Raw genomic sequence first — 24,712 nt, forward strand, 5'->3', positions numbered from 1 at the left:
GACTCGAGAGGTTTAACTCTTTGACTACCACGCCAACTGCCTCAAAAATTGCTGAAAATTAAGTATTTGATTCGATGAAATTAGAATTGGAAAGTTAAGTCGTATAACATCATTTACGTTTTCAACAATCCTTATGTTTCGCGGATCCTATTAAAATTAGAACCGTATAACAGATTAGCGTAAAAACGAATATTCAAACTCGAGAAAATAATTTCGTAAATCACGTATGGGTGACGCGGCAGTTAAAGCGTTAAGGTGGCATTTCCCGGAGAAAGGGGTCGGAAACGACATCACGCGTGGATATTTCTAGATGACTGAACGCGCCGGCGGGTGTCATTTCCATTCACAATGTCGTACGCGCAACGGTACCATACGCGCGCTTCCTGACAATAAGGCTGGTTTCTCGGAACGAGCAAACGCGTGCCGGTCGTCCGACGTCCGGCGCGGTTCTGCGGACAACAATGCTCGATTCTCGACGGTCGAGAAGCACGTCGCGACCCGGAGAAGGTCGCCGAGGATTGTCTAGGCCTGCGACGAAATCCGCGAATGGCCGTTTTGTTTCGTGGACGAGTTTCGAGGGGCGAGGCCGAGGTGCGCGCGAGCGAAAGAAAGAAGGCGGAGGCTGAGAGAGAGAGAGAGAGAGAGAGAGAGAGAGAGAGAGAGCCGCGGGAGAGAGAAAGAGAGAGAGCCGCGGGAGAGAGAAAGAGAGAGCCGCACTCTAGACTAGACAACCGGATAGATAACTGCAGCGACGGTGTGTCATCGTCGCGTGATGGAGTGCCCTAGACGGGTCGCAGCGCGCGAGCGAGCTAGCGAGCGATGAAAAGCACTAAAAACGCGTGCATCCCTCTCTGTAGTCTCGGTCTCGCCCCTCTGGACACAGCCAACGCCCGTCATTGTACCGGCCGTGATGCAGGTATTATGTTCACCTGTCTCTGTTCCGCGACAGAAGAAAAAAACGCACACAGGTGCGCGTACACAAGCACACGGGCTCTCCGTTCCCTTCAGTCTTCTCTCCACTAGCTGGACGCGAGTACCTGGCGACTACGAATCAGACGACGAGGAGAGAAACGCGTGACGTTTTCGCGAGGGATCTTTTGTGCACCCCGGGGACTACAGATTGCCTCATTGTACGGCCAGTATTTTTGTTAGACGCCGTTCCGCGATAAGCACCGTTCCCGGATCTTTCCTCCTCCGTTCCGCCCAATAGAAAACTCCCGGCTGATCGGCGAACGATACAGGGCAGAGGAGCCAATTACTGTGTCCTGTCGACGAGCTCCAGGAACTTTATCAATTTAATTTCTTAAGAACTTCGAGGTAAATTTCGAAGTTGCTTCTATCGATACCAATTTTCTCATGACAGAAATATCAAATATTCTTTGGATATCAAGAGAGAGAAGAAAAACGTTCTGCAGCCAGTGGCTGTGCGTTTCTAATCTGTAAAAATCAGTTACAGTGCTACCTCCCTGAACTGTGATTCTGAATAAATGTATGCAATCAAAATTTAATATTTAACACACTTTGCTGCCAAGTTTAAGCTAGCGTTCTATAAAAATCTTGGAATGATAAGGGTTATTTTCTATATAAATAAGTCAGCAGAGAAGTTCTCTTCAAAAATATGACAGAGATGATTCGAGATTCAAAGTTATAAACTAAAAACAAAAATTTAAATAAATAATCACTGTTTTGTTTTCCTGTAATCTTGATACGTTTTAATATAATATTAATATAATATTAACATTGTGATATCTCTTACCTAGAACGATTAATGTTTTACGGAATATTGATCTTCATTCGTTTAAATTTTCTTTTTTAAACTTAACTTTTTAAAGTTTAAAATTCCTTAAACTTTTTCATAAGCTTCACACAAGAAGTTCGTGAATTCGGTATCAAGAAATTGAAATAATTTTAACTTTAATTTAAATAAAAGAAATTTAATACGTCTTATTCGATAAATATAAAGTTAATTATGCTTGAGAATAAGGTACAGCAATTGGCTATCCTATAGTAACTGGCTCTTAAGCGCCGTACTCCTTTGAAAAACTCCTTCCTTTCTTCTTATGCCACTTTCAGCGCCTTTTACTTTCCGAAGCGAGTCTCGGCAAGAATTTTGTAAGGATTTGATCTCCCGATGATGTCATTACTCGGCCGAGGAAGGCACGAGCACGTAGAGAATCATTCTCGGCTCCAGGTCTTCCTCCCTCTCGTTGCAACGGCTCCTTTATGTGGGTCGTTACCGTACCAACAAGACGACAAGCCGGAGTCCTAGCCGCGTATCTCTCCTCTCCGGGAAACGAACAGAGTTCTCTTCTCCGAGAGCCATTCATTACCGGATTCCCCGCGAAACTGGGCCAGAATCGCCGATATACTCCGCGGCCCGTAGAATGCCCGAGCGCCGTTCATCATCGCATTGTGCACACAGATCGAAAGAGAATGCTCGACGCTGTCCCGCGGTAGAACACGCGAACAGCGAACCGATTGTTCGACCGGTGTGCCGACAGTTTTGCGGAACCGCGCGGCGCAAGTGAAATTCACGCTGCAATCGAAGTTGCAAATTTTCTGTTACTGTCGGTGAACCACCGGCGATGCCCGAACGCGTTAAATACTGCCTTGCTACATTTTGAGATGCTATAGTTCTTTTTTATTGCATTTATGTTAATATAAACTTCTTAGCAAAGGTATACATTTTTCTAACTTAGTTTCGCAAGAAACAGTTTCACAAGAAACTGTACACTACAAAAATTGTAAACGCACATTCATTTTTAATCAATCCTTGATAACAAAGTTATCGTTGACTTTTGATGATTACGACTTTAAAACAAATGCCATAATAGAAAAGATTCGAATGCAATTTTGTAGCTTGAAGTTCACGTTTATAATACACGCGAAGAGAACATTATTTAACCCTACAATGATGCCTGCGGCCCTGCAATATTTTTAATTTGTAAACGTGTAAATAGATACTGAAACATCCAGGTTATATATTACTATATAACTTATAACATATGATACATAATAATAATAATAATATTTATAATATGTTTTATTATATTTTGAAAATAATAAATAATATTTTAATCGTTCAGATTTTATAATTTGGGTCGCCGCAACCCAACAATATTATTTATTCCATAAAATAAGAGAGGGTTGTTCTACGGTTAATACTGAAGTTAAACGAAGCGTGGAAGATGATACAAATGAGCAAACAGCTAAGTTAATTGCTACCATAATAGCGTATGATCTAATAGAAGAGTGATCGCAGTAAATCTTACCACTATTATAGCAATTATCGATGTACTTACAACGAGTAACGTAATTCTGAACAGCCGACAGAGAATGATTGCAGCGCAACCAATTATAATTTGACGCGATGCTTCAATCCGCGAAGTATCGCCGCTAGCAATACCACGATGCGCATCATAAAAATTCGCACACCAAAATTGATTCTTCCCGTGACTATCTGCCGCGCCACGATTTTAATTAACTCCGGCTGCGATACAAACGAATGATAGGAGCGTCATAAAACCAACAGACGTTCTGCCCGGGAACAATGCTGTAAATTGGCGGGGGCGTGGGAAGAGGATTCCGCAGAAACATCGCGGTTCAGGAAAATGGAAATCGAGAAAGATTGGAAATTCCACGGGCGAAATGAATTTTCTTTCGGTGCCGGGCGCGTGTTTACGGCCGGTACCGGATACCGGCGTGATGCAATAAATTCCAATTAAACGGGATCCATAATGCAACGCGGTTAACGGAGTTGCACGGGCACAGGCCTGTCGCCGTTTAATTTCATAATCGGGATTTTTTCGATTCGTGGACGGGCGCGTCGCGGCGCGACGTTCAAAAGCTAATCGAGAGAAATTAATGCGCGCCACACGGCACGCGCAATTACGTGCTTTCACGACGCTTTTACCGATGGGGCGAGCCGGGGGCCGGGGGGAGGGTGACGCGGCGTGCCCTTAAGCAGCCGTTTGACCGGGATTCGAATTAATATTTTCGCGCTGGCGCGGTGGGATTAAAGCGACACCGGCGCGAAATCAGTTTTACGACTGCCGGGTAATTTCCTGATCGGGCTTCTTTATTTTTCGCCCGAGGCCGAGGCGTCGCGAAGCCGCTCCGCTCGAATAATAAATTCAACTTCCTCTCGACTTTTTCGATTCGGCTTCACTCTAATTTTGCTTTTTTCTAGGGCACGGAGAGGGAGAGAGGGAGAAAGAGATAGAGAGAGGGAGCTGTGGTCTCGCTTCTGCTTGCCGATTATTAACGTTCATTTACACGCGGCAGAGGCGTGCGTAATAGTCGGTCTTTCTGCCCCCAGCGCTCGTGAATCAACTGGGTCAATAATCGTGATTCAATAACGCTCGATCGGACGATCTATCCCGTTCTCTGCGATCGCGTGTTACCGGGACCGATTTTTCCCAGCCCGTTTCCCCGCTATTTCGCTGCACAGACGACGCCGGATCCTTATCTGTTTTATGCAACATCTGATAAGCTCGACGCGACAACGGGACACCAACCGGCATATCGAACGTCCGATTGAAACCGAGAACCAGTCGCCAGTTTTTCTCGCAGATCCTGAAACGAGATTTACTATTCCGAGCGAGCGAGGGGGGGAGCCAGGGGAGGAGGCGTCTGTCATCTAATGAGAAATCTGCTCGCGGAACTTTCTATCGAATCCAATTAAATCGGATAGGAGTAGCGCGGATATTATAATGTTAACGAGCAGGATCGCTGCCGCGGAAGAGGAGCGATCGTTTTATACGCGACACACATTTCGACGGATATAATGTGGTGTTGTTTCTCGACGTTTTGGAATGCGACCTGCTTCTACGGCATTAAAGCGTCTTGCAATCGCTCGGGACCTCCTACATCGCCGTTTAAGAACGTTCTAAATAGAGGGAAGACAGGATACTAAAATAGAGTCGGAATGTGATTTTAAAGCGATAAAGGAAAATATTGAACCGCGAGAAGATAAAAGTTCCTCGCGGATATTCAGCCATGCGTACAGCACATTTGCGCTAGTTTCAGAAGCAGCCTTACATTTCTAACACAACGATCGATCTTAAATATTAAACTGACATTAAACGCGTCGATCGCGCCAAATGCGCAACACTCGCATCAGATACAATGTTTGAACACCAACAAGAAACGATGTTGTTCGTCGGATGAGACACTGCGTCTACAGGGTGTCCCAAAACTGTCTCGCAATCCGAAAGTGGCGGGTTCCTCGGGTCATTTGAAGCAACTTTTTCCTTTACAAAAATTTTCTCCGAGGCACCATTAACGAGTTATTAACGAAAAACGGTGACCAATGAGAGGCGAGCTCAGATGGCGCGAGGCGACCGAAGCTGGTTGGCTGAGCCGCCTCGCGTCAGCCGTACTCGATTCTTATTGGTCACTGTTTTTCGTTAATAACTCGATAACGGTGCCTCGGAGAAAATTTTTGTAAAGGAAGAAGTTGCTTCAAATGACCTGAGGAACCCGCCATTTCCGGATTGCGAGACATTTTTGGGACACCTTGTATAAACTCACATGGAACATAAAAAGCATCGAACAGATTTTATTTTTGGTCTCTTTCCTCCACGTTTAATGCGGAGGAACAACGTGAACCCATCGACTGGCAAGTTCCCATAAAAATGGTGGCTGTTATAAAAGCATCCACCCTCGATCCCCAGAAAACACTTCGCAACCCCTCGGGACTCCGCGATCCGGGGCGCGTTACCCAATCTTCCAGATTTCATCTTACATCCTGCGATATATCTGAGAATGTTTCCCCGTCTCACGGAGAATCGAAGTTCGCGGAGATGGCCGAAGCAGACGGATGCAAGGGCTAAGGATATCGGGTGCAGGGGGTAATCGATATTTGAGAGAGCCCGAGTGGCTGTCAAGCGTCCCCCCGAGTATCGCTGGTAGCAGGAAAGTAGGCCATGTAAAACGAGGAGAAATAAGTTCACCGTGGTAATAGTCTGCGTCGACGTGCTTTCGAGCGTCTTTTCACCTCTTTGCGGACGAAGACGTCTACGAAGAGTGAGCGCACACGGCGCACGGCCTCGAAGGATCGATTGTTCAAGAGGTCCGCGGTATCCATCAAATCGCAGGAACGATTCCGATCGTCCGCGATCCGGGAGCCGGATCAGCGATCGACATATTTCACGTGCGATAATTAACGATCTCCGCTCGATCGCTATCGGTCTCTGTTCGCCGGTCTCTCTTTCCGGAAAGGGACACGCTCACGATCGGCGCAACTTTTCTCCGACTGGCCATAACTTCGTTCGGACGGACGGTCTCTGTTGCCTCGTTAATCAATTCCGCCGTTGCCGGGACTGTTATCGCGCGATCTACGCGAATCCAACGCGGCGAGATCGATCGTCGCCGCGGTTTCGAGGCGGAGCGTCGGAAAACCGCGCGGCGTACCCGATCGCCACTAAATTTCTTTCCTCGCCGCTCCTGCCCCGCAGCAAAGATCACCGGCGTCCCCTGCCGTAATTGCCGCATAAATTTCTTCCGCTAATTACTCCGGCGATAAATTCCGATTATCTGATCGCGAGGGGGTAACGGGGTCCGCGATATTAAAGGGCTCCGCTAGAATTAAAACGAGGCCCGCGGGCGAGAGCGTTGCGGAGCCCGCGTCGAGAACGGTTCAACTCGGACGGTGTCGTTGCCTTCGGATTAGTCACGGTGAAAGGGTTGTCAAAATATAAAGCGGGCTCGTTGACCGCGATAATGCCGCACGGCCCTCGCTTTCGACTAGCCCCGTGACAAGCAGACGATACGCCGCGCCGGGTCATTAATGCGACCAGATCGCCGAGGAGATTGATCGCGCTCGTCGCCGAACGACCACCAGTTGATTCGATGACGAAACTGCGTCACCGCGGTCTCTTTAAATCCTCGGAGACCGATCGAGAGAGCCTAGCGGGGACAATCGAGTGGACAATGATACTTCGAGCTGAAGTCTTGAAAGCTGATTAACTTTCAGAGACGGATGCCAATGGAGGATCTTCCGCGGAGTCCAGGAAAACTGGGGATTTGCTTTGAATGCTCTATTTGAGATCCTGAAGAAAGAGGATCTCTTTTTTTTTCTTTAGTCAGAGACGAAAAAGACGTAAATGGTAGTGTAAAATTTTTTTAAATGTTGCTCGAGATGATTTTGCAGAATTAATTGTTAGATTGTGTACTAGATACTGTTCATTGTAACCATATTTATATGATAATTAAATTAAATATGGTCATTAATAAATGCTTACAAATCCTTTCTTCTTTCTTCTGCACAAAGTATACGTAAAGTCAACGCGAGCACCATGAATTGCACACAGAATTGTAAGAATAGTAAGATTCTCCAATATAAATACTTTTTGCCTGTAATCAGCTCAATCAAAGGCGATCATATACGAAACGATTTATTGTATTATACAAATCAATAAAGAAGAGACTAAGTAACTGTTCTGTTATCAGAACATTTACGACCCTCTGTTTAGCCCGGACAATCGAACATATTTAAATCTTGCATGATTTATGACGACAATATGTGCCCGATTAATGAAACCGATTCAACCATAGAAGAATGTCTATAATTGCAATAATTATAAAATGAAGCACCATTCATCTGACCGAGGTAGGTTCACCGTTAATTTCGTAATGGTTACATCACGAAGCACAATTCTCGGGGAAGCAGATTGGGGGCTCCTTATCCCCGGTTCCCTAATTAAGCCTTAGCCGATTAATCTTAAGCGGTCGATTAAATCCGCGGCTGTTCCGGGCGACAGCCGTGCTGCCGAATGAGAGCGTATTCGAGGGATGCGCGCGGAGACAAACGAGTTGCTCGCAATCAGGGTGAAAGATAGAGAGAGAGAGAGAGAAAGAGAGTGAGGGAGGTAACAAGGGGGTGAGTGGGGGCCACGTGTCTGGGCGCAAAATATGATCGTGGAGTGTCTCGCGGGAAAGTTAAGTGGCAGTGGCGAGCCGGTGTACGCAGAATAGGCCGCAATTACGGAGTCCAGACGAAATACGTCGGCGCGGGGGGCCGGGGGGTGGAGTATTCTTCGTTCGGGGGCCGCCACCGTCAGATTGCGCGCTTTATTTTAAATTTGCATAAAGGAACGAGCTGCTTTACGACCGTCAGCAGCCGGGCAAACGAAAAAAGGCTATCCGGCGAAATTAACGCGGGCCGTGTTCCTTGTTCCCGCAGTTTTTAGCCCACCCCCGCTTTCTTCTTCTCGGACGAATTACGTTTCGTTATTTAAAAACGATCGCTGTCTTCCGACAGTCCCTTCGCCTTTTCGTTCCAGCCGAAGTCCTCGGTGATTTTGTTTCGCGATTCTTAAAAGAGACCCTTTCGCGAGATTGAGTAAATTTTATTGTTCTGGCACATGTTGTCCAGCTCTTCTCACTTACGACGATCACTGTTCATGATCGGTAGGTTCAATCTTCCATCCAGCAACGTGATTTCATGAGCTATTTCTAACGCGATTTCAATGACTAAGTTTATTTCGATGCTTATTAATCTTCGGTTGTAGGTATGTGGTTTGAGTGAACTGAATATTATTGGATATGGGTGTCCTGGAAAAATTGTGGAAATAATGAAAATTTAGATGAAGGAATAGAGTAGGTAGGTTTTTGACTTCGTCTTATAAGAGGATGCCCGCGAATTTTTTGTGCGACGGGAAGAATGTCGGAAACGTGGCGTACAGATACATGGTGTTCGCCGCGCGTTTATGACTTCCTACTTTCCATTACGGGGATTATTCGGTCGGTCGCGCGCTTGCCACTTCTCGCGGAGGCTATCGGTACGAGGAGACACGGGGATACAAGTCTCGCGGAATCGTTTGTGTTTCGGAAGGTTATGTTCGATAAAGATTGGAAGGCGTGAACTCGGTCGGACGAGTACATTTCAATAAATTGCTCGGGTCCGAACGCAAAGTGGACGGTCTCGAGTTTTCCAGCCGGTGACCGGTCGGTACTCTATGAAATTCTGAGCGACCGGGGCCGTAAACCTGTTCCTGTATCCCGTACGAAGGTCCGCCAATAAGACAAAGATCCTCCACGTTCGAGGCGAGCGTTCCTGAAGGACGTGGAGGAAGGTGAAGGGCCAATTACCCATAATTTCGTGTCTCGCGTAATTGGTGGAGAGCTAGGCTGAAAGAGGACGGGCCGTGGATGAGGGGGGGATGGGTAGGGGGGCCTACGGTGTCTCGAGGGTCCAACGCGTTTCACCTTCTCGTTGCATCGAACTCTCGCTTCTCGCTAGATACTCGAGATTAATTCAATTTCGCCTAGCCGGGATCGTGTTCCGCGCGTACCGTCGCGCGAGCACACCTAAATCCTAGTTACTCGAGCCACGCTCCGCGACTTAATCGGCTAATAGGGATTCTTCGACGCCAGGGAGCACGGGTCGCAATTAACGACCGGCTCGAAACTCAACGGCAAGTCGACATCGATACCAAGACGAGTCTCTGCAATGTTGTTGCAGGAAAAGAAACCATTTTGATCTTGACGTTGATATACTTGGTTTTATAAGCTTGATACTGTTACCAGTAAGTTACCGACGGTGCAACGGAATATTTTTGCGCAAAAAGTTACACGATTAAATGGCGGAAAATTTAGGAAGCTCCTACAGTTTCATTGACGTGAATTTTTTAGACTAAACTCGCTTAGTATCGGGTAGATCGTTACGTACAATACTGTGCATTTGTTAAAGTCTACGATGAGACGATTTCAACGAGAGAAACAAGTAAGAATGAAGATCGATTGCAAACGACAGGTGAAATGCGGATAGAATGCAAAAATTTTGTACTTCCCTATATTCTCATCGAAATACAAACGAAATAAAAACTCCGAACTAATCGAATACTCGAGGGACCTGTGTTATTATCCGATCAGATTTAAAATCCCTGGTATAAATCGGCGCCATAGCAATTTCGCGTGTTTTCTGGATGATCGAGGTCCATAATGCACGGAAGCCGACCGGCATGAAACGAATTCTTTGTTCCAGCACGCCAGCCTACGATTACGCCCCGAACCCGGATAAACAATGGATCCTGCAAGTCACGCAGAAGATGCAGCCGATCCACAAGCAGTTTACGGACCTGCTGATGACCAAGAGGTTGCAGACGTTGCAGAGCGTGGACGACGCCGTGGACAGGGTAGGTGATTCATGAGATCGGCAATGTTTCTCGAAGGGGGGAAGAGTAGAGGGGATTTTAATCGATGCATCTGCCACGGGGGCCAAGTCGGCGGAGTGACTAAACGTCGCTTCGGTGAAACGGTAATTTATTTCGACGTCTCGCCCTCCCTCGGCAGATCTACCAAGAACTGAAAGACCTGGGCGAGCTGGACAACACGTACATCATCTACACGTCGGATCACGGCTACCATTTGGGCCAGTTCGGGCTGATCAAGGGGAAGAGCTTCCCGTTCGAGTTCGACGTCAGAGTTCCATTTTTGATCCGAGGACCTGGTATCGAGCCGGGCACCATGTAAGCAAGGTTTATTATTACTTTCGTTCCACGTAGGATGTCGTGCTCTTGGAACCGCTCGTTAATCCGGCCGCGAGGGAACGGAGCGGAGAGGAAAATAAACGATCGCTCTCTAAGTGGCGAGGAGAGGCGTGACGGTGGACGAATCGCGTCCACGGTTGAACGAAACGGTCCCAACGGTAGCGCGACGACTTAGCCAAATTGATTCATCGCGGCGCAGAGGCAGATCCGCCGCGCGGCGACGTTGAACAGATCCAGATTTCGCGGATTTCCCCACCCCGAGGTACATATCCGGCGTTCCGTTTCCCCTCTGTCTGACGAGCCTCTCGTCAACATTGTTGCACAGTTAATTGCCGGCTACACGCGGCGCTCCCGCGGAACAAGCACGGTCGTGTCCCGTAAATTCCCTCGGAAAAGGGACGAGTCACGAGCGCCGATAATTTTCGACGATGAGCCCCGGCGATCGTACCCATTGAAATACCGCGACGATATCGAGCTGGCATCGAACAACGATCCTTTCCCCCCCGGCAATAAATAGAGCACTCGCGGAGTAAGTGGCCGTTGTCTGGCCGTCTCCTGGAATTACGGTTCCGCGGGACGCCACCATGAGAGCCTCGAAAACCGATAAATTATATCCGTCGCGTTCTCCGTGCGGCGACGAAAAACCAGCTGGTAGACCGAGACGGCCCTCCTCGCGTTGCCAAACTACCGTGTGAACGTGAACCGGCGACCACTCGCGTATAAATTGAAGCACAACCGCCACACGTCTGTTATAAACATCGCCGTTAGATTAATGACGCACAAGGCAACTTCCGTGTGCAAGCAACGCGCACGGTTCTTCGACGCTCCCATCCGATTTAATAAACCCCGTCGCATTCGCACCGCGAAACCGAAGGACCGAATCGCCATCAATCGGATCGTTATGGGGCCCTGCTATTTCTGGCAGCGTTTCGCCCGATTTTCAGTCTTAGCCGGCGAGAAACAACGTAGTGGCAGCGGTTCGAAAATGCCTAAGCTTTCGGATTCGATTATCATATTTGCAGTGACTTTCTACAGTGATATACTGAGCTATCGATATTTGCGCCACTGTTGCACGTGAAAATCGATTTATGGAATCATTATCTTTTGGGGAAGATCCCTTTTTGTTGGAGGAAGATGGAGAAAATTTCTATCGCTGATCACGAGATCCCTGATGGATTCGATTATCACAATTGCAGTAACTTTCTAAAGTGATATACTAAGCTATTGATATTTGCGCCACTGTTGCACATGGAAATCAATCTATGAAATCATTATCTTTTGGGAAAGATTTCTTTTTGTTGGAGAAAAATGGAGAAAATTTCTATCGCTATCACGTGATCCCTGATGGATTCGATTATCACAATTGCAGTAACTTTCTAAAGTGATATACTAAGCTATTGATATTTGCGCCACTGTTGCACGTGGAAATCAATCTATGAAATCATTATCTTTTGGGAAAGATTTCTTTTTGTTGGAGAAAAATGGAGAAAATTTCTATCGCTGATCACGAGATCCCTGATGGATTCGATTATCACAATTGCAGTAACTTTCTAAAGTGATATACTAAGCTATTGATATTTGCGCCACTGTTGCACGTGGAAATCAATCTATGAAATCATTATCTTTTTGGCAAGATTTCTTTTTGTTAGAGAAAAATGGAGTAAATTTCTATCGCTGATCACGAGATCCCTGATCACAATGAAGTGAACTTGAGGTTTCATTAACTGTGATCAACCCTTAGAGAGCGCTCCACGCGTTTCTCGAGTACTACCTACCAGCATTTCCGGCACATTTTTGGAGCAAAGCGCCTGAGATAAAGAAAGTTATTCTGAGCGGTAAAGATTACACGTCCTTGTGAAAGCGTTTGATTTGATTCATTTTATGTTGCTAAGTATAAAAATGGGCAAAAAATGTTTTAATCGTAATGGTACACACGCTAAGCACGTTTTCACTACAAATAACAATTTCCAACGTCGACAAAAACATAGCGTCTTCAGTGTAATCGCGCTAAAAATATTGGGCTCCGCAGCAGAGCCTTCGGATTTACGGAACAAATGAGGGATGTCTCCATAGCGGAGTCAACGGAGCGCTAAGGGTTAATATTGCAATTTTGTTACATTTCTACAAATATAGACGTTAAGAAATACATAAACTTTGCAGTCTACATGTTACAGCTGCAATAACTTCTTAAAAGTTTTCAGAACGATAATAGGATCTTCTTTCTACGTAGCCGTATAATTCCGACGAAATTATTCTTTTAGGAAACGTAAAATTAGCACGATTACGTTCAGTCCTAAAAGATGCCTAGCTAATGATAGTGCCGAAAGAATTGTTTCTCTGAATTGAACGATTATTCTTCGGTGAAAAAAAATCCATATTTGTGGAAACCGTTGGAATTTCATTGTCCCGGCGCTACGCGCAGAATTTCAAAAAAGCGGATGAAATTCGACGGGTTTTTTTTCGGACGAGCAAGTAAACGTTGGTCTATATTGCGGCGCCATGAATCGCGGGATATATTACGAACGGGCCCGAGAAAAACTGGGAGGAAATTCGTCGGGTTGAAAATGCCGGGACACTCGCAGGGCGAATATGCTCGCGAGGTGGGAGTTCGGTATTTACCCCGCGGGGGATGTGTGGGACGGGTTGGGCGAGGGAAGAACCTCCAATATTGGATTACGATAAAGCATCTATATGACGTTGCAGCGTAGACGACATAGTTTTGAACATCGACCTGGCGCCGACGTTCCTGGACATAGCCGGCGTCGAGACGCCGCCGCAGATGGACGGTCGTTCTTTCAAGAAACTTTTCCAGAAGTGAGTATACATTGCCAATTCCTGTTCGCGAGGCCGAAAAAACGGTTGGCCCGTGAAAAATCCGCAGAACGATCGAACCCGGCGACGGCGGGAATGGGAATGGGAACAGACAGAGCTTGTTCGGTTTTCAGTAAACACGGGCGCAGATCAAAATTCAAATGGCCGGACACCTTCCTGATCGAGTCGTCGGGACGCCGGGAAACGCCGGAATCGATCGCCGAAGCGAAAGCTAGAGAGGCCAGGAAGCAGAACGCTACCATCGCGAAACAACACGCGAACGCCACGCCGGAAGAGGAAGAGGAGACCTCGGCCGATCCGGAAGTCGAGCACGAACCGGAGCACCGGTTCCTGGAGAACGACACCGGCAGCGACCAGGACATCTCCGAGGACGAGGACTTCGAGGACTCCGTCATCGATGATTCAAGTAAGGCTAATTTCTAAGCAGCGCTAACGAGATCGTTGTAGTCGATCCGAAACAGTAGTTCAAAGGTAAAAGTACCTATTATGGAACGCTTTTCAACATCGATTTTATTCCAACTGAAAAGTCTTGTTTTTGCGCAATTGTACTATTGTTCGATAGACTGATGTACGTAGTAGATAACGTACTGAATTTTGAAATATTTATTTAATAGAGTATGATAGTAAAGTTCAAGCATGCATCTATTACGGAATACCGTTTCGTCCCCATATTCCATATTCGTGTCCGTTTCTGTTCGTTGCAATTGAGGACAAGATTTTATTTTGCACACAGATCCGTAATCTATCGATTTCTGTCTGCGACCAAGTTCAGGCTAGATTCCAAGATGTCTCGTTGGCAATTTGAACGCAACCATCAAATATGCTTTGCCTTTTGAACAACAACGATTTGTTAGGTCACGTCAGTTAGGTCATGACCTAACACGATTATCCTCTGCAGATGAAATATTTGCTGGCGAGAGTTTTCACAGTTTCTCTATCTGCCAGGGACCTCGTTTCCACTCCTGTAAAGCGATGTCGCGCTGACCTTTTCGCGGCAATAAACCCAGTCTACTCTTCGAGTGCGGCAATCTCACGTCATGATCCAATCGCACAATGAATAAATTACGTTAAGCGCGGATTTGCGAAGCTGTCGGCGGGATTAAGTGGGTCTTAACTGGTTTAGCCGCGTTGTGACGCTTCTGACAAGTTGGAAACCGCGGGGGCGGATATGAAAATCTCCGGACTTTGATCGAAAGTTGTTTCCGTGTATCAGGATATTGACGATCTCGGATCTTGCGAAAGTTTAATTAGACGGTTGATCGACGTTCGTTTGAATGAAACTGATTTTGAAGTATAGAAGATAGTTCGGTTCGGGAAATGGTGGATCATGCGAAGACGCTGACGATGGTCGGGGCGATAGCCGCGGTTAAGTGAAATCTTATTCGGCCGGATTATCGCGACGGAAAGGGCCCGGGTTCCATTTCGGACATAAATCACCAGCCCAGGCTCTTCGCTGGGATTTACGCAACGATCAGCTCTAATCCCGTTTTATTGGCCCGTGTTCCCTTCATAAAACCGTGCCATCACTTTCGTCCTCGTAGACCAGCGCCGAACTGACGCCGTGCGCCGCGTCGTAAACCAGATCGTTTCCGAGATCGCACCTAACATAGTCCGTTTAAATCCAGGTGCAAATGGTTTTCGTTCTTTTAGAGACCGATCGTACTCCGGATTGCGGAGTCCGTTCGCGAAATTTGTTTTGGAAAATCAAAAACTGAAAACAGATTTCATTTCCATTCGAAATAAGTCATTAATTTTGATTTGTTCAGCCCTCGGGTGAATCGCAACGAAATAATTGCGGACTTCCATTTTTAGGAAATTGGTAAAGATAAAGAAAATAAAAGAATGCACACCGACGAACCAATTGCTGCGCCCTTGCTTTGTTTCCGGGCCTAATTATCTTTATATTTATCGAATAAGTCATATTATATCTTTTTATTCTTTTACTTTGTTTCTTTATGAATAAGAAATTCTTATACATCTTATTTGATAAATAAAAAGTTGATTATGTCATAGGCACAGAAATTGGTCATCCCACAATAACCGGATCCACTATTTATTATATTTTGTAATCGGAAATAAAGACGAGCCTCTTTCCAAATAATCAAGAAATATGTCTGATTCCTTCAGGCGCGGATCCTCATTTGGACAACAGAGTGCATCCAGTGCACTCGACTTATTCGGCGAAGCACGAGCGTCTGGCGATCGAGTGTTCACGCCCGGAAGCCCAGGCGAACTGTGTGATGGGCCAAAAATGGCGGTGCGAGAGGGACGGCAACCGTTGGCGAAGGCACAAATGCAAATACGCGGCCCCGCCGCGGCGGATTTCGAAAAAATGCGCGTGTTTCACGCCGAATGGCGTGGTCTACACCAGGTTGGAGTCGAATGATTACGACGGGCATCGATACAGCGTTAGCCGAGATAGGAGAACGGATAGCTACGCCGACGTGGCCAGGTACTTCGCCAGACGAGGTACTAAAAGTTTTTAATCAACGATCTTGCCTAACGGAACCCCAACACTGACCAATAAAATAACAGTTCCCTGGACACTTAGTTGGCGAAAGTGGTAGTTAAATTCTTTTACCCCGCTCAAAACAAATGTCGTCGTACTGGCGATATCAAGTCTGCCTTCTAACATATAAAACTGCAGGCAAAGGTTACTGCTGTTGCAAAAGAGAGTTCAGTGCATTTTTTCTTCTTCTCGGTATTTAAAATTTTCATGTCAGCTCTAAATTCGAGTCCAATATAAAATGGTGCAAATTTTCATTGCTCTTCCTAAAGATGCTTTTATGACCTAAACGGTCGTTCGCGATTTTTGCAGGCAAGCGAGACGTCTCGGACGAAGCCAGCGAAGATCGTCAAGATACGAATGAGGATGCGGTTGACCATAATGACGGGGGACGGGACCGCCGCGCCATAGATGAGGAAGATGACGAGGATTTCTTGATCGAACTGAATCAGTTGGCCAGGGATGTGCGAAAAGAATACGCGAGCTTCATGTCCGGGTACAGATCATTTAAAAAGCTACTCACTCATAGCTTATAAAACATGCTATCGATGTTCAATGAACGTTTAATGTTAAATGTTTAATGTCTTCAGGTTTAGTAATCGCACGCTCGCCAACGAGAAGCTAAAGTTTGATACCTTGATGGACTACTCGATGGACGACTTTGATCCCAGCTTGGACAAGGTGGTGACGGGTCGGTTGAACATCGAGGACGTTGTTCGGAGGCACAGGAGGATACGGAGGAGCGTGGCTAAGAAGGACACCGTGGAACACGTTACCAAGATCATGGAGAGCATAGAAGAAGAGCTGCACGACTTGAAGGTACTCTCGCCGCTATAAATGTTTAATGATTCTCCGAGACTGAACGATGTTGTCCTCTTAGGCGACCCAAGCTCGTCACTCGGAAACGAGGAAAACACTGCCACCGAAGTGTTCGGTCCTTCCCCAGGGCGGAGTGAACTGCTCGGAGACCGTCTATCAAGACCCGAACGAGTGGCGCATCTCTAGGAGAGAGATCGAGCAGCAGATAAGGCAGATGAGGATGCAGCTGGAGACTCTGAGAGTGAGTAATCTCGACCACCGTTGTGTCTCGCTTGCATCGTTCCCATCGCGGCATTCTTTCTAGGAAATCAAGCGTCACTTGATGATCAAGCGGCCCCACTTTATTCCCGACCCGGAGGAGGCTATGGAGGACGCCAAGGTCGCGAAAGACACCAAGGACACCCCGAAGCCGCATCACCACACGCCGAAGCCTCACGCGAACCGTCATCACAAGAAACACGAGCACGCGAGTACCACGAACCCCACGACCACCACTGCCCGATCCACTCCGAAGCTCGACCAAGTTACCGAGGAGAGGATCGCAACTACAGAGACCACAGATAGGCCTAGAATCACTGTCACCTTCGCGGAGACTACCGAGAGCGAGCCGTTCACCACGACAGAGTCGATCGCCACGACCCTGTCTACGACGACCAAGCCGAAGAGGTTGCCCCGTCGTCAGAAAATAAAGGACCCCGCCAACAATCGCACGGAAGTTGACGATGACAAGCCTCAGCGGCGCAGGAAGCTCCATCATCATCGCAGGAACAACACACTGTTCACGAACAGCGTCCACGACGAGGTGTCGCCGGTCAATATCAGCGAAACAGTGAGAACAACCGTGACCGCGCAGAGCACGACGACAGTTCAGAGCACTCAGTTCCATCCGAGTAGGTACACCACCGTTCCCACCACCACCATGAAGGAAACAACGGTCCAAAGGGAGACTTCGAGCACCCTGGGAACCACGAACGACTTCAACCGGGAGACCATTACGGAAATCGACTCGCAGACTGGATCAGACGCTTCTAATCGCGCAGAATCTACCGAACCGCAGAGGACAAATCCTGTTTTCGTTAAAATAGCCACCGAGGATCGTTCTAGGACAGACACCTTGCCTTCCACCCTGTCCACGACGCCGATGACGACTCCTATCACGGTCTCTCCAGCGAGGAAGGTTCCCAAGCTTCACAGGAACAGGACATCTGCGAACCTTGGCCCCTCTAGGATAGACGTGACCATTTTGGAGTCGCCCGATAGGAAGAACAGGCAAGGTTGGTGATCGATTTCAGTAAAACAAGGTGTCTTCGATGACCCGTTAACCGAATGTATCTTCTTTAAACGAAAGATGTTATAGATCTGTCGAGCAACAGACGGCTGCCGCCGCTGCTGAACAATCCCCTGGAAGCTCGCCACAAGTGCTACTGCGAGCCGGACACGTTCACGAAGAAGGACGAGAAGGAGATCGCCCGCGAGGAGAGGAGAAGACTGAAGAAGGAGCGTTTGAAGAAGAAGGAGAGGAAATTGAGGAAGAAGGCCAAGCTCGAGAAGGAGTGCTTGACCGAGAAAATGAATTGTTTCGAGCACGATAATGATCATTGGCGGACTGCTCCCTTGTGGAGCGCCGGCCCGTTCTGTTCCTGTACGAACGCCAACAACAACACCTACTCATGCCTTCGTACCATCAACGCGACGCATAATTTCCTTTACTGCGAGTTCACCACCGGTCTGGTCACGTTCTACAATCTGAGGATCGGTAAGTTAGTCGCCGAGCAACTTTGAACCCTGTTTGAGGAGATACAGGATTATTGGTTAATTAAAGTCTAGCACCGAACATATTGACGAGTATACGTTTAAAGGATGAGAATTGTCAGAGCATTGGGAATCATGAAATTTGTAATACGGTGAGGGTAACCCTGCAGAAGTTGTTGTCGGTACACGTAGTTTCTGGTTAATCAATTGTCTCAAAACAGTAATTCAATATTGTTGCCCGAGTTCGAACGGAATCAAAATACGTGTCTATGGTACAACTATTTTAATTTTGTAAGGTGTTTGATAAATAATTTCGAAAGACAAAAAAGATTTATTATAAGTTTTAATAGTTCTATAATTTTATAGGTTCTAATAAGTTTTAATTCCAATTTATAACAATTTACAGTAAATTAATAGCCTTCAATCGTCAGTATCTTTCGAAACATTTTGGCACATGGGACATTACATCTTCTACACTCCCACGTTGTTTCGTTAAGTTTTTTGTGTCTTGTTTTTATGTTACTCGTTTAGCTTAAAACGGTTCCAGTTATATTTTAACCGAAGGCCTACTGACCGCTAAAACTCCCAGGCGTATCGACTATAAATCCTTAAACCGCGGCAGAAATTACATTGCATCACACTACAACATCTCTTTTAGCTACTAATTAAACAATTAAGGACATACAGTAAATTCCCCCTAGAAGGCCCGGGGCTCGGAACTGAAAACGGTAATCGCCAGACACTCGGTGTACATTAATGCGAATGCATGGTAATGCTAGAATAAAAATGGTGACTCAACTTTTTTATTTCTAATTTTTTGCCACTTTTCGAACTCAATTCGGAAGCCACATGCCACGATTCGACGCAGAACTTGACCATCGACGGTCGTTGCGGTTGATCACGTACCTTGCAGCTCCGCGATTTTTCTTACCTGACTCAGACCCAAACAGGCCATTTTGTGTTGTCTTCCGTCGAACCTCAGCATCGACGCAGCGATAAATCACATAGGCGTAGGTCTAGCACAGGGACCCGAAAGGCCATTGTTCAAGATACTATAAACGTTTATGCGCTTATAGCTTTACAAAACAAGCGAGAACAAAAAACTTAAAATCACTTATCTCCTATTCTAATGCGAGCCTAACTAGTTATGTTCATATTTGACCCGACTGACACCTACGGCTTTCATTTTTAGCCCGATTATCTCATCATGTATCTCAGACGTGGTTGTAGGACTGTATTCTCTTGCATCCTATGTTTAATCGATTTATCGTGGCTTTGAGGCTTTCCGTTATTTTTCACGCAGATCCATTCGAACAATGGAACAGATTGTCATCGTTAACCCCGCTCGAACGGTCCTACCTTCACGATCAGCTGGAGCACCTGAGAGGATGCAAAGGTACGAGGGACTGCACTGTTGGGAGCGCAAAGGAGGCCATGCCACAGCCCCAGCAACATCAGAGATTAATTTCGAAGAGAAAATACGTGAACACGTTCGGTAAGAACTCGACTAATCCTTAAACCAAGCAACAGGTTTTCTCTCATGATCGCTGATCTCATGTTGTTCGTATTTCTCTAGAGGATATGTTTGTACCGTCAGCTTTGCAAATTATTCGTGAAAGTGAACTCGGTAGTCCGCCTAATAAGAGACGAAAAAAGTTGCAAAAGTAAGTCCGTTTAGCTTTAGGCTAACGCTAAGTGTCACCCCTGGCAGCAAGAATTCAGAGTTGTTGGAAAAAACGGAGTATACGTATGTGGAATTAGAACTAGAATAGCATGATGAAGAATTTGAATGCCCTTCGGTGCTTCAAGCGACGAGAATCATGTTAAAAATTACATTTGTTTTTATCGTTTATAAAGCTGAATGCTGGAAATACTTTCTGCCAAGGTTGTAGAAGAGTAGCGTGGCAGACGATAATATAATTCGTCGGGGAGTATCTGCAGTGTTTTTGCTTTCTTGTTGGACAGTGTTTGGAACAGACGCAGTCGAAGCTGGCAGAGCAGTATGAGGCATCACCAGGACACAGTGAACTTCCGGCGGCACAGACACCAGTACTGATTGGTTCATTTGTTTCTCTTTCGAATGTGTTGCCGAAGGATCCGCGATGCATTGCCTTAGATGTATATTAATTAATTCTCGCGATGCATTTAATAACGTAATTTATTTAGTGATATTTAATTGAAAGGAAACGGAAACGTGATATATTTAATTGACGAACGTTTTGATTCCATTAGAGCCGGAGCTTATGATCCGAGCGACGCGCAGATTTTTTCAAACGACATTATTATACTGTTCTTCACCGTGAAATTGTAACGTCTCGTCGATGCACATGACGAACAAATGAAAGAAAAAAAGAACGAAAGAAACAATCCGACGACGATCCTTTTTTTTTACTTAATAGCAGATATTTTTTATAATAATTTATTTATCCGCCGTCTCTTTAGGTCTCTATTGTAAGGAGAAACAGATCATTTGTATCGACACTTTGCCTAATGAAATTTAGAGCAATTTTAAAATATCGGTCAACCGAAAGTAGGTGACAGTAGGTTGGACAGTAGGTTGTCCAGAGGGAAGAAAGAATTCGGGTCTACCGTAATTAGGGCACTTCGAATTTGGATTCTTGACTGTGGACTGATACGCACAACGAAATAACAAACACAATAATAGCGAAATTGTCCTGCCAAAAAGAAAAACATTCTTTGCCTAAACTCGTGAGAACAGTCTCTACACTATCATACGATCGTGAACCATTTATTCCAGTGCAGCTGCCATACTTTTAACATTTCTATTGCCCACAGACAGTGCAAAATTAAAAGAAAAAAAGAACGAACATTGCTCCCGCCATGCACTGCCATAAAATGTCTTACGATCATCACTACTATTCTTTGCCGACGTCTTTGACCTTCGCTCTGTACAGACAGAATAAAAATAGAGAGCAGAAAGCAACTCCAGCCACTGTCTGAACGTATACAACGCTAAGACTGTTTATACTTGAATTAAAAATGCCGAGCGCAATCTCTCCTGTCTTACTAGAAGCAACACGACAACTTTTTGTGGTTGCTACACCTAACAGTCTCTACGAGAAAAAATGGAATGCTGATGGACCTATGCACTCTATCGAATTGGATGTAATCACTTAACGAATTAACGAGATTTTTTAGACAATACATAATCTTGCCCCAAACAGAAATTGTATATTGTTTGAATAAAACTACCGCGTAACTGTATCCATTAGCATTTTATTTTTTTACAATTGTATGTCTGTGTTATGTACTAGGTTCTCAGTTAGTATTCTGAGGATATCTTCAAGATTTTGAAATTAAAACAATGTATTTAAATCATGTGAAATAAACAAATAAATACTGTCCAAACAATCGCCTGTGTTTCAATCAATACCAAATTGAAGATATCGAATAATAATTAAGCTAATAATAAGCTAGATTCGTTAATTAAAAATTACAGAAACATGAAAAACTTAAAAATCAATGGCAAGGTCAAAATCCTCATTATCATCAAAAATATTTGTTGCATCTACTGTTTTCTCCAGATCATTGTTTTTAGAATTTCGACTTTCACTATCATTCTTTGTATCCGATGCAATATGATATATTTCTTGTTTTACAAGATTATCAGATTCTTCTTCATCATTGGAACTAGCATTCTGTTGAGAATCATTGTGGTAGAAAGAATGACTATTTTGAGAACATCCACACGATGCGTTATCATTAGACAAGTTTAGAGAATCATCAGTTGTTTCATTAACTTGTTGATAATCTGCAGTTTGCACACTATTAAATAGACCTTCATCAGAAGTATCCAAATACTTTGCCCATTTATTTTCAGGTACCTTCAATCTAGGTTCATCGGTATAATCATTGTGTTGACTGTCATATGAGTTAGTAGCCATTTCGAATGATGGATACGATTGATCCTCATTTTCTTTCATGGCGTTCAATTTTTGAACCTGAATGCGACAATCTTTGCCCGATCCTTGGAAAAAAATCTAAGAACATTGGCCGACCGTTATTTTGTGATTGATTAAATCAAACATTCTGCTTTGGTCTCCACTATAAAATGACTGTGAAAACACAATAAATGAATTCGTAAAATAATAATTAACTCACGCGTCTGAAGGTTTGCTTCGTGTTACATATTTTACATTGCCATTTCTTTGCTTTCTTGACTATGTGAACCTAGAAAATACATCCTAGATGAAACATTTGAAATTGTGAACCAAAGCTACAATTTTAGGAACTATATTACTTACCTGATACATACTGCAAGAACAACAACATAGAATGTTCATTTGTTGCGACATATTGATGAAATTCGTAAATTTGTAAGTAAAAGAAAGGTTTAAATCTCCTCAACATCAAAGTACAACACTTTCGGAACAATTTCAAACTTCGAACAACATATGACGTGCAGCGACACAGGACGAGTAACATTTGAACTTTAATTTCATCGCCGATTTCGTCACTTCCGCTGAAGGAATTTAAACGGACTACTTCCGGTTTCGGTGACGAATCAAAGACTAACAATAAGTTTCGGTGTCGATTTCAATTGCGGTGAAAAATACGGTGCATTTGCTGAAAGTAATATGTAAGCTTGTTTATTTTAATTAGTACATTCTATTTTACAGTAAATTTCATACGGAATTTGTTACAACGCATTCAATGAATACGAATATTACATTTGGGTAGAGCTGCCTTGATTTCTGCACAAACAGCCTCCAGATTTTCAACATATGATAGTCCTTGAAGATCTATTTCCTCCAAATTTCTGGAAACAATATGTGCAATTAATTAGAATACAAAAATCGTCAATATCCGATTTACTGTGCATACTTGAGATTTTTTAATTCCCGTAACCCATCATCAGTAATACTTTTCAAGTTCAGTAGCAATACTTGAGTAAGTGAACTTTCTAGTATAGGTAGCATTGATATAGCCTTGTCATTTATATATCTACAGTTATCCAACTTTATTGTCTTTATATGTTTGCATCCCTCTAATATAATAGGTCAAATGAATATATTAATAACTCTTATGCAAACACAATCTTAAACAACACCCACCAAAGTGTGGAAATCCAACATAACTAATTCCAGCATCTATAGCATTAACAACTTCAATTTTATAATTAGCATATGTTGTTGGTAGCGCATTATAATCTGTTATTTCTTCTGGAGAGTCTTTCCACTTGACAAATGCTCCATTTCGCAGGAGCCATTCTGCACAAGAAATATCAGGACCAAGTTGTTTTCTACGCTCTTCATTAACACTTAAAAAAATAAATTTTTCTATTGCAAAATTGCTTTATTGTCTTGCACATTAATTCTACAGAGTTAATAAAGTTTAATATTAACAAACTACACAACTTATTGTTAATATTGTAACAGATTTGAAATTACTTTCCATAGATTTCTAAAATGCACAACAATCTCCACAGGGTTAGGTGTTTAGCAATAATTCAATATGATACCTATTAAATGCAACAGTAAGCCAGTAAAAGATGGATTTGTGTTGATGTCTTGTGCAGTGCTGTACAGAGGAATTTAATCTGCCCAGAGCCTGCAAAGAAATAAATTACATTAGAAATTTCTGATGAATATATGATAAACGCATTTCGTTTTTAGTCATACGTATAATGTCATTTTCTTCGTTGTTTATTTCAACCTATCTCATCCGTTCGGCTTACATTACTGAAGTGTAAGTCACATTTAACGATTTAGATTTAACATTTACGTTGTATCAACGTACATAAATTGCGCAAGATTAAGTACCAGTGCTCCGATAGGTGGTAGCACAATTCAGTCAGATAAAGAAATTATATTTCACCTGTGGTAAAATTCCCGCAAGAATAACAAGAGATTTATATTTCCTTGCGTTTATACTTTATTTACGGATACATGTGGAAACTATCAAGTTAAGAACAATGGCTAGAAATTAGAGGAATTCCCGCTAGAGTTTATTCAAAGTATGTAGACATTGTTCCCTCCAGATGTCGTCGACGAACTATGATTCCAACAATCGTTGTATGTTGCATTCTATGTTCTTCGTAGTTTCTGGCTTTCATAATTGTATGTGCCGCCGGTTTGAAGAGTCAAAACAAACTTGTGTAAATTCGTTCAGCAGAAATTACATTTTGAGGGAAGCCAACAACACAGCAGCGATATGAGTCGAAGAAAAAGGGCGAAGGTATGTTTTGTTGTGTCACTCAAGATTAATATAAATGTTATTTGATTTTGAAGGTTATTTTCACAGAAACTATTATGGTCAATGTTTGAGATTTTATATTCTGAAATATTAC

General features: G+C 44.3%; 3 protein-coding genes across 9 annotated transcripts in view; 2 read left to right on the top strand and 1 right to left on the bottom strand.

Annotated features, from left to right (window-relative positions):
- The window catches only part of Sulf1 (Extracellular sulfatase Sulf1), a 122,877-nt gene extending 101,103 nt beyond the window's left edge, over window positions 1–21,774 (top strand). For 3 of the 5 annotated variants that reach the window (XM_033470131.2, XM_033470132.2, XM_033470133.2), the window contains exons 5-17: window positions 9,989–10,139; window positions 10,297–10,472; window positions 13,197–13,307; window positions 13,439–13,731; window positions 15,453–15,794; window positions 16,144–16,327; window positions 16,422–16,650; window positions 16,712–16,891; window positions 16,955–17,924; window positions 17,999–18,406; window positions 19,706–19,897; window positions 19,979–20,066; window positions 20,368–21,774. In XM_033470131.2, the coding sequence (XP_033326022.2) occupies window positions 9,989–10,139; window positions 10,297–10,472; window positions 13,197–13,307; window positions 13,439–13,731; window positions 15,453–15,794; window positions 16,144–16,327; window positions 16,422–16,650; window positions 16,712–16,891; window positions 16,955–17,924; window positions 17,999–18,406; window positions 19,706–19,897; window positions 19,979–20,066; window positions 20,368–20,458 (3,415 nt within the window). In that variant the 3' untranslated portion in view covers window positions 20,459–21,774. The remainder of the gene's footprint in view (window positions 1–9,988; window positions 10,140–10,296; window positions 10,473–13,196; window positions 13,308–13,438; window positions 13,732–15,452; window positions 15,795–16,143; window positions 16,328–16,421; window positions 16,651–16,711; window positions 16,892–16,954; window positions 17,925–17,998; window positions 18,407–19,705; window positions 19,898–19,978; window positions 20,067–20,367) is intronic. The other 2 variants (XM_033470134.2, XM_033470135.2) reach the window with 2 other exon arrangements.
- On the bottom strand, window positions 21,620–24,207 carry LOC117220298 (ATP synthase subunit s, mitochondrial). 2 transcript variants are annotated; one of them, XM_033470141.2, is made up of 7 exons: window positions 24,045–24,207; window positions 23,885–23,973; window positions 23,478–23,683; window positions 23,248–23,410; window positions 23,094–23,182; window positions 22,668–22,989; window positions 22,469–22,593 (listed from the first exon to the last, which is right to left on the bottom strand). In XM_033470141.2, exons 1-6 carry the CDS (start codon window positions 24,054–24,056, stop codon window positions 22,928–22,930), a joined length of 621 nt encoding a protein of 206 aa, XP_033326032.2. In that variant the 5' UTR covers window positions 24,057–24,207; the 3' UTR covers window positions 22,469–22,593; window positions 22,668–22,927. The 2 variants fall into 2 exon arrangements, with proteins under 2 accessions (XP_076380995.1, XP_033326032.2); XM_076524880.1 differs by lacking the exons at window positions 23,094–23,182; window positions 23,248–23,410; window positions 23,478–23,683; window positions 23,885–23,973; window positions 24,045–24,207 and adding an exon at window positions 21,620–22,403 and having other exon boundaries at window positions 22,525–22,593; window positions 22,668–22,905.
- Window positions 22,922–24,712, top strand: part of Su(var)3-3 (lysine-specific histone demethylase Su(var)3-3) — a 181,471-nt gene continuing 179,680 nt past the window's right edge. For both annotated transcript variants that reach the window (XM_033470137.2, XM_033470139.2), the window contains exons 1-2: window positions 22,922–23,002; window positions 24,465–24,600. In XM_033470137.2, coding sequence (XP_033326028.2) covers window positions 24,577–24,600 — 24 coding nt within the window. In that variant the 5' untranslated portion in view covers window positions 22,922–23,002; window positions 24,465–24,576. The remainder of the gene's footprint in view (window positions 23,003–24,464; window positions 24,601–24,712) is intronic.

Source organism: Megalopta genalis, chromosome 10 (assembly GCF_051020955.1).
Source record: "Megalopta genalis isolate 19385.01 chromosome 10, iyMegGena1_principal, whole genome shotgun sequence".
Classification (NCBI taxonomy): Eukaryota; Metazoa; Arthropoda; class Insecta; order Hymenoptera; family Halictidae; genus Megalopta; species Megalopta genalis.